The 10,249-nt window shown below is 37.2% G+C and overlaps 1 protein-coding gene across 1 annotated transcript; it reads right to left on the bottom strand.

The window, feature by feature from the left end:
* Positions 1–389: 389 nt before the first annotated feature.
* LOC137049290 (gastrula zinc finger protein XlCGF57.1-like) lies at positions 390–9,218 on the bottom strand. The gene is made up of 3 exons (XM_067427793.1): positions 9,182–9,218; positions 7,746–8,114; positions 390–2,248 (listed from the first exon to the last, which is right to left on the bottom strand). The coding sequence occupies exons 2-3, from the start codon at positions 8,053–8,055 to the stop codon at positions 1,320–1,322; spliced, it is 1,239 nt and encodes a 412-aa protein (XP_067283894.1). The 5' UTR covers positions 8,056–8,114; positions 9,182–9,218; the 3' UTR covers positions 390–1,319.
* Between the last annotated feature and the right edge of the window lie 1,031 nt (positions 9,219–10,249).

Raw genomic sequence — 10,249 nt, 5'->3', positions numbered from 1 at the left:
AACCCAAAGGTGTTCTATCGGGTTGAGCTCAGGACTCTGTGCAGGCCAGTCAAGTTCCTCCACACCAAACTCCTCATCCATGTCTTTATGGACCGATGCTTTGTGCACTGGAGTGCAGTCATGTTGGGACAGGAAGGGGCCATCCACAAACTGATCCCACAAAGTTAGGAGCATGAAATTGTCCAAAATGTCTTGGTATGCTGAGGAATTAAGAGTTCCTTTCACTGTAACTAAGGGGCCAGGTCCAACCCCTGAAAAACAACTCAACACCATAATCCTCCCTCCAAAAACTTGGTAAAATGTGTTGCTATATGGGGAATTATTAGCCTAGAAATCTAGGCGCACCCTAGCGGCAGCAAATTTAATCTGCTATATGGGGAATTAAGATATTAAATCTAAGAAATGTCAATTTCCAAGGTATGAACTTTCTAACTGTACAGCGCATGTATTAAAAAAATCTGCATGATTAGTATATGAGCATGAAATACAGACAACTTTACATGACATGAACAATAATTTATTAACTAGACTAAACACTTAAAATACTCTAACATACACACACACATGCAAACAGTTTACCAAGGGAAAGAGAGTTGAAGCAGGATACAGAAAAGCAAGAAGTTATACAACTGTTTAAAATTCAGCAGCTCAACAGCCTTGAGCAAACCATCAGTTTGGGTAAGTATACCTAATGTATCAAATAATAAGACTAAGTTCGATATGTGTAAGTCTCACATATTTGAATTAAACTGTCCTGATGCAATTTGTTGAGACTCCGGTTGATCTTTGCTGATGTTGTCTTGAACCGGTTGGAGTCAGATGATCTTTGGTGAATGGAAAGACAAGGCCACAGCCGGGCACAAACTTAGGGGTCCTCAGGAGACTTCTAGTTCAGCATCATCTTCACATCAGCTCAATTATGATCAGGGATATTTTCAACTGGGAAGATATCACACCCTCTGGAGGTGTGTGAGCCAATAGGAAGTTCCCTTGGAGGAAAGTTTTACGATCCTTTGTCCTCTGGCAGGGCATTTGAATATGATATGATGTTGATTGGGTGTTAAAGAGAAGAATCTTCAAGATTCTTATAATACTAATGTTCACAGAATTAGCAAGTTTAACTAGTAGGGAAAGAAAAATGGATTTCATAGATACCAAACAGGCTAAGCATATTATTATAGTTAACCACAACTCTGAAACATTCATTCAAAAGAGAGTTAACACATTGAAACTCCTTCCACACTAACGATATATAAAATAATTTATGTCTTTAGTGAATCTTCACATGCCAATTAAGGTCTACTTTAAATCTTTCCACACTAATCACGTTTGATTGGCTGCTCTCTAGTATGAATTCTCATGTGGTTATTAATAGTGTTTTTATGTTTGAAACTCTTTCCACACTGTTGGCAGGTGAAAGGCTTCTCTCCAGTGTGAACTCTCATGTGGACCTTAAGACTTTCGTTTTGACTGAACATTTTCCCACATTGTTGGCAAAAATATGGGCTCTCTCCGGTGTGAACCCTCATGTGGACTTTAAGACTCCCATTTTCAGTGAAACTTTTCCCACAATGAGAACATTTAAATGGCTTTTCTCCAGTGTGTATTCTCATGTGGATTTTAAGGTGTTCGTTTTGAGTGAAACTCTTTCCACACTGAGGGCATTCGAACGGCTTCTCTCCAGTGTGAATTTTCATGTGGGTATTAAATATTGTTTTATGTGTAAAACTCTTTCCACACTGTTGGCAGGTGTACGGCTTCTCTCCAGAGTGAATTCTCATGTGGACTCTAAGGCTGTCACCTTGAGTGAAAGTCTTTCCACACTCTTGGCAAGAAAACGGCTTTTCTCCAGTGTGAACTCTCATGTGGACTTTAAGGTTTCCTTTTACAGTGAAACTCTTTCCACAATGAGGGCATGAAAACGGCTTCTCTCCAATGTGAATTATCATGTGTTTTTGAAGGTTTCCTTTGTTATTGAAGCTCTTTCCACACTGTTGGCAGGTGTACGGCTTCTCTCCAGTGTGAATTCTCAAGTGGACTTTAAGGTCTCCATGATGATTGAAACTCTTCTCACACTGAGGGCAGGTGAAAGCTCTAGTTCTTGTCTTCCGAGATCTTTTTCGTGTGGACGTCTTTTTAGTCTTTGAGAACCTAAGAGATTTTTTTTTAGTTGTGAGATTATTTTCATAGATATCCTTCTCTTCCTTTTCATTCAATTCTTGACTCTCCTCTTTCAGCGGCATTAGGCCTAAGGTGAACAGAGACAAATACAAGTTTAATGGCGTAACACTACAAACACATTTAGCAGCATTTAGACCAGTGGTTCTCATACAATATAAAACAGAGAATTTATTCACTTCTTTACACTGTCTGCTACCACAAACAGAATGAAGCGAATCACATTGCTCTCCTTTTCCAATCTCTTCCAGTCAGACAACACTAACCAAGATCATTTGAACGTACAGTGGCACAGTGCTCATTCAGTAAATGCACAGCTAAACAGATGTGTTTTGAGTCTGGATTTGAATGTGGCTACTGTTGGAGCACATCTGATCTGTTCAGGAAGCTGGTTCCATCTACGGCTGGCATAATAGCTAAAGGCAGACTCTCCTTGCTTTGAGTGAACTCTTGGTATTTCTAACTGACTTGATCCTGCTGATCTGAGTGATCTGTTGGGTTTGTATTTAATCAGCATGTCTGCAATGTACTGAGGTCCTAGCTCATTGAGAGATTTATAAACAAGTAATAATACTTTAAAATCAACCCTAGATGTAACTGGAAGCCAGTGTAAAGACCTGAGGACTGGTGTGATATGGTCATATTTTCTGGTTCTTTTCAGCATTCTGTATGAGCTGCAGCTGTCTAATGGTCTTTTTAGGAAGGCCGGTGAGAAGGCCATTACAATAGTCCACCCTACTGGTGATGAAAGCATGAACCAGTTTCTCTAAGTCTTGCCTGGAGACAAAACATCTAATCCTTGCAATATTTTTCAGATGATAGTATGCTGATTTAGTTATTGCTTTGACATGACTACTGAAACTCAGGTCTGACTCCAAAATCACACCAAGATTCCTGACTTGATTTTTTGTTATTAGACCTTTAGCCTCAAGATATGCGTTCACCTTGAGAATTTCATCTTCGTTTCCAAATGTAGTGATATCACTTTTGTCTTTGTTTAACTGAGGATAGTTTTGGCACATCCTGTTGTTAACTTCATCAATGCATTTGCATGGAGTCAATGGGGCTGTAGTCATTAGGTGATAGTGCTAAGTAGATGTGAGTGTCATCAGCATAGCTGTGGTAAGCCATTTTGTTCTTTTGCATTATTTGGCTCAGTGGCAGCATATACAGGTTAAACAGGAGTGGTGCAAGAATGGACCCTTGTGGAACTCCGTATGTCATGGACGTCCACTCAGACTTAACGCCTCCTTTACACACATAAAAACCTCTCCCTTCTAAGTATGGCCTGAACCATCTGAGGACTATCCCAAAAAGTCTGACCCAGTCAGTTTTCCAGCCTGTCTAGAAGTATGTTGTGGTCAACAGTGTCGAATGCATTACTGAGGTCGAGTAGTGCCAGAATTGTTTTGCCTGTATCAGTATTTAAGCAAATATCATTTATAATCCTTATGCCTCTGTGCTGTGATGCGGTCGCATTTAAGCCGTGGCCGGGAGAGAGTTGAGAGAGAAAGTTGGACTGGGACTTCGCGAGAATCACCTGCCACTGGAAAGAGAAACTGAGAAACTGAACCTGTTGAAAGAGAATCGAAGTGATCCATATCGAGTATATAGAGAGATACGCATTGAGCGTCTGTTTGTTTTGTGAAGTCTGAATAAAGAGCGCGAGTCCCAGTCAAAGCCGACCCCTGTCTTCTTCCTTCCTGACCATATTACGAACCCTCACTAAAAAGTCATACCAGGAAAGGTTTCCTCCCCTTCCACTGCTTTGCCCGCCCAGAGAATTAGTAGAGAATGGATTCGGTTTATCAGTTGCAATTTCAGCAGCACCATACTTACCATATGGATTCGACAGCCCCTCCACAAACAGTGAGTAAAAGTGCTTAATGCCTGACATGGGGATGTGTAGCTAATCGCTCAAGTTCACACAGACGTTCTTTCTAAATCGTTTAATACTGTCCGTACTGCCGTACTGTCCGTACTGCCGTACTGTCTTGATGCATCAGTGAATCGAGCCAGTGACTAAAACCATCAACTTCACGTCGTTTCTGTTAGTAGCATGAAACAAATCTGTTATTTAAATGATTAAACTACAGAGAGCGATCAAATAATTTTGTGAGAGAAATAACGTTGCAAAGTTCACTCATGTTTATTTCTTAGATACATTTTTTTTAGCTCTCAGATACCATAACAATAAACTTGCGCTCTCAACAACTCGGTACATTAATAATTTCTCATCAATCTTTCCCCAGCTCTCCATCTCTCTCTGCTCGCGCTTCACTAAACCAAGCCCCCTCCGCCACATAATCTCATCTCATTATCTCATTTCAAATGCAAAGACGTCAGCCTAGGGGTGGGCGATATCTCGATATTTAAAATATATCGAGATATTTTTTAAACACAATATGGATTTTGACATATTGTATATATCGATATATTGTTTATATTTAATTCTGATTCCGCCACTTTGCTTGTTTGCCTTCCCAGTGCTGTGCTCGCGCGCCTCCTGCCTCCTGCTTTTGTTCCCCCTCCCCTCGCGTCTCATTGAACACGGCGGCGTTCGCAACCAGGTGAGGATTAGTTATCATGTTGACAAGCGCGCGCGTTGTTTAAGACTTAGTTTAGAGACCACGATTTTCCTTCTTACACAAGTGCTTGCTAAAATTCATAAAGAAATATTAATGTTCATCATAGTTCAAATCGCACGTTTCACCCACAGTCAGGTGACTGACACTATTGGTGCGAGACGCACTCTCAGTCGCAATCATGTCAGTTTATGACTTGTGTCTAACTGATCGCATGGTTTTCGGTTAAAATGTCAAAATGATCGCATATTATTTAAAAACATTTAAAAATTATTGCAATATCATAATTATTATTATTTTGTCAGCTTTATCACGGGATTATGATGAAAAGGTCTATGCATGTTTTAACCAAGAGGGAAAACGCGACATCCCGGGTGTCCTGAGACACGCGCTGCTCTTCTGTAAGTTGTACTGTATCATATAGCCTACCTTCTGACGTTCATATTTCGTTCTGTAACTGGAAAAGAAGGGAAGCTCGCCTCACGTGTAGCCTACATGATCCACATGATGAGGCGCTCACACTTTAGTAAAGAGCGCGACATCTAGCCTACTGTTTGAATTTTGATACAAATTTAACAGGAAGTGGTGTTATGACAAAATCAGTTTATTTATATCTCAGTCATACCCCCATCTTTCTGCAAAATGCTTACTGTTTACTTTAACTGTAAAAAAAGGGAGTCTTTGATCCATGTTTTGAAGGCATGAAATGAATGAAAATAATTAAGGCTATATGTATTATTTCTTTTATTTTACAGTTAAATTATTATTATTTATGTAATCAGGGAGTTTTTTTAAAATGTCAAAAGCACATTGTTCCTACGTGAACTGACTACCTCTTTGCACTTCAATAAAATATTATGACCTTATGATATTTGGCATATTTGTTTTTGCGGTAGTTTTTAGGGAGTTATTTTTCCTAAGATATCGAGATATATTTTTTGCTCCATATCGCCCAGCCCTACGTCAGCCAATCACAACAGTGGGTGTTTTCACTGAAGCCTCACAGCAGACACACCCCTTGAGACAGAGCATTCAAGCCAGAGGGCTAATATCAGTATAGAAAAATGTCTTTTTATTTCTAAATTATGAATTTGTTAATGAATTTTTTAATGTAAAAACCATACTAACAATATGTGATGCGATTTAGACACTAAATAATCATATTAACTTGAACAAAAATGGCATTATATGACCCCTTTTATGATCTCGTTCGCTTCAATCTACTTAATCCTGGTGATGTCAGTGCCCTAAATGATCATAAAATGATGAAGGACCAAATGATGGAGAAGTTACTGAAGAGGAGTTAGTTTAGCTATGCTGCAGATGCGATCTAAACATACAACGGGTGATCAAAGTTCAGAGACTGGCCATGTCATGATAAACAATAGAAAACGTATTTCACTACTTACTAAGTTGCTGTCCTCTTCATGGTAACGTTAGCTAGTCCCCTTGTCCCCAATGTAGCTTCTAAATTCTAGTTTTCATATTTTTATATTCAGTAAAAGACCTTTATTTTGAAATAGCGATGAGCACACAAAAATAAATAAAGATTAGTAGACATAGACAACCCATTTGTTTTCATGCCAAGAGTTCAAAATATAACATCCAGTCAATATTTCCAGATAAAAAGTTCTGAAAAACGCTTTAAGTATAAAGGAAAGACAATATAGATTTGCCATTTGTGATGCAGCAGTCAGCTATAATGCACCTTTTATTTTTATATTTATTACAATTATTTAGATCCCTCAAACCATATGGAAATGGAGGCGCTCTTATATGGTCAGTAGAGCTTGGGTGTCATCTAGTGAAAACGTTTGGTACTGCACCCAAACAAAATCCTCACTGAAAGCTATTTTTTTGATATATTAACCTAAAACTTGGAACACAACTTGTTCATATTTCTGGCATTGATTGTCTTGTGGTTTAAGAGTAAAACATATAAAATATGATTATAACATATATATATATATATATATATATATATATATATATATATATATATATATATATATATATATATATATATTTACGTTTTCATAAATCTAACTTTTTTTCTATTTTATTTTCATAATTAGTTTTTTTTAAACCTGTTTTTCTCAAAATTCCATTCATAAAAATCATAGTGACCGACTTCAGATAACCATAACTTTTGTTTCAGACAAACCATGAAATAAATATAGTATATTTATATAATATACTGAAATAAACTATATTTGAAAAGAACTTGTCCCCAGCTTTCATTTGGTATCAAAAAATGTAAAAGGTAAAATTTCCCCATGTGATGGGTTTTCGTAGATCACATCACATACAAGTACACCTCAGGAAACATTATTAAATAATTTAAAAAATCTATGCCATGGGACTTCTAGAGGAGTTTGGAAATGTCCCATAGAGAAGTGAGGAGTTTACCACTTTTAGTAGATCTGTTTCGAATCTTTTAAACACACTTTTGAAAAAAAGAAAAGAAATGGGAAGTGTGTCAAGGGTGCAGGTTGATGTATTAAGGTGCTGTACTGTTTCTTCTAAAATGTTACCATCAGTTGCTTTAAAATCAGACTTAGTAACTTTCTGAGGTTGTGGTCTGATCTGACTGACCCCAGAGCAACTCAAGGATGTGCTGTGATCGCCTTTCTGATATTATTGATTTTCTCAGAGAAGAAGGAAGCAAACTCACACACTAACCAGCATTAACTTCTGGAGCAGTTTGAGCTCCAGTAGCTCGTCTGTTTGATCGGACCACAGGGGCCAGCCTTCGCTACCCATGTGCATCAATGAGCCTTGGCCGCCCATGACCCTGTGGCCGGTTCTCCACTGGTCCTTCCTTGGAGCACTTTTGATAGATACTGACCTGCCCTTGTCGAACTCGCTCAAATCCTTACATATATAATAGATCATCTGCTTTTAAACGTCATGTATTATTTTATAAACACTTGAATGTGGGTAAAATCCTCTGAAAGGATCAGCTTTGAGAATGACACCAACCTGTTTGTTCCTCAGTTTCTTCATGTTTCACTCTCAGTGTTTCTTCAATCTTCACGTCTTCACGCTTCTCTTTCTTTGTTTGTTCCTCAATTTGTTCATGTTTCAAACTGAATACATTTTCAATCTTCGGGTCTTCACTCTCCTCTTTCTTTGTTTGTTCCTCAATTTGTTCATGTTTCAAACTGAATACATTTTCAATCTTCGGGTCTTCACTCTCCTCTTTCTTTCTTTGTTCCTCAATTTGTTCATGCTTCAAACTGAATACATTTTCAATCTTCACGTCTTCACTCTCCTCTTTAATAAACGCCATCTTTATAATAGTGTGTCACATGGATCTGTCACTTCACCAGGAGTTTCTCAGTGTTTGTCCTGTTTATGGTGAGAAGAATAATTAACAGAAATATAAAAACAGTGTGTCTCAATCATTTCTAGTTCAGTAGTTCAGTCACTGGTAAGAGTCAGACTGTTAGAGCCATATCTAAAGTATGTTAGATTATTACTTCTTGTACTTTCTTTTTTTTAAATAAGGATTAAGAGATTAACCCACTGAGCGTAATATTCCTGTTAAAAGTAATAGTCAACTCTAATTTTACGCCTGTTGTTTATTAAAATGCAAAAGAAATAACTCATGGTTAACAAAAGATAACAGATACCTTTTTCTCTTCACTTAGTGCCCCAAAGGATATATGCCCACAAATTGATAAATTACTCTTTAATTTCATATGGAAAAATAAACCTCATAAAATTAAGAAAAGTGCCGGCTGGTGGGTTAAATGTTCTTGATTTGTCTACTATTTTTTTAAACAGGTTTATTTAATATAGTCCTATATTTTTTATTTGAAAAACATACATTTTTTGTTGCAATGTTCTTATATAACTGGTAAACTTCCTATTGCTTTGTCCAATTATCACAATCATTTTCTCCTAGCAGACGTTTTACATGGAACAGTGGTAATCTCATTAATAAGAAGAAGTCATTGTTCATGGAGAATTGGGCTTAACATAACATTTTAATTGTAAACCAGCTTGTTGACAAGAATGGCCAATGGCATAACAATCTTAACCAATTTAGCCCAACTTTTTTGATAAATGTATTGTTTGTAACATCGATTGAAGATATTTAACATTTATTTTTTATAAGCCTTTTTCTGTTTCTTTTAGCACTGACTTTACAATAGACATGACCCCCCCAAAAATCCTATATTACCTTTTATAATACTGATCTCACAATATACATCGAAATCATTTCAAGCATCAGATCACTAATCAAAAATGAGACGCATCTTTTCTGTTACTCGTGTGTGGATGAGCTTTGCTTAAAACATATTAGGAGTTCATAAATGTCAGTTACAGCATTATAATCTTACATTAAACAATCAAACATAGCCTGAACAGTTTTTATTGATTTAAACACTTTAAAAGCTTAAAACACAAACCTTTCTTCAGCAGAATCACAACAGATGCAGGAGCGCGGCGCATCCTTATGACGTCACATCTCCACTACAAAATAAAAGTCCTGATCACATGGTCAAGTCATAAATATGCATAGAAACTCACATACAGACAATAAAACCTATATCAGATGAATTATTGGTGAAATAAATATTTAAACGCATGTTGGTCAGTGATGTCGCTCAATATTTGAAACATTAGGAAAGCAAACAGACAGACGTTGCGTTGCCACTGACTTTCATATTTACATAAGGGTAAAGTAAAAGCATCAAGGCAAACTTTAAAAAGATAAAGGATGCAAACCGAAGTGTCCATGGGCTGATAAAGACATGACATGGCCAAATATATAACAAAGGCTTCTCTCCAATGGGACTTCTCATTTGGACTTCAACATTCTGGGGCCAGTTGCCGAGTTCAGACTGTATGATTTTTAAACTGGTCGGATCAGTGAAATTTCACCTAGCTTAATGGTCCCACGTTATCCAAAAAGGTTTCCAATAGTGCTGTTCAAAATAAATATTGTTCACTAATAACCTTTACCAAAAATGCATGTGACTACAATAAAACCTCCATATCTAAAACCACACTGTTACATAATAACTCAATCGTTTGAAATACCTCTTCATTTAAAAGTAAAAGAGTGAACTCAATCATGGTCAACCAATACACAAACATGCGTGGGTGTGAAGTGAAGTGCATTACCCATTAGTGTACACAAGATGGCAGTCCTTGTCCATTTATCAAAAGGGTCCACTCTGCAGGAAGAACATACCGGTAGTGTAAAAACATGAGAAAAACACATTTAACTAATGGCTCGGACCCGGAGACACGAGAGAGGTGAACTGATCTTTCCAGGGAACAGGCGTGATTAAATGTGAAGCGACAAAAGGAAGACTTTGTCAAAGTTTGGCCATGGCTGCATTAACTTTATTTCTTATCTTATTTATATTAAAACGTAATATGTGCCATTTTAATTTGATTCTGTTGAAATGAACGAAATGACTTGAAAAAAGATTTGTTTAATTTGCTGAACGTCAGTAAAATGATTCAAA

Source organism: Pseudorasbora parva, chromosome 20 (genome assembly GCF_024679245.1).
Source record: "Pseudorasbora parva isolate DD20220531a chromosome 20, ASM2467924v1, whole genome shotgun sequence".
Lineage (NCBI taxonomy): Eukaryota > Metazoa > Chordata > Actinopteri > Cypriniformes > Gobionidae > Pseudorasbora > Pseudorasbora parva.
Note: the sequence above shows the minus strand (reverse complement) of the source record. Positions and strands in the feature narration are given on the sequence as shown.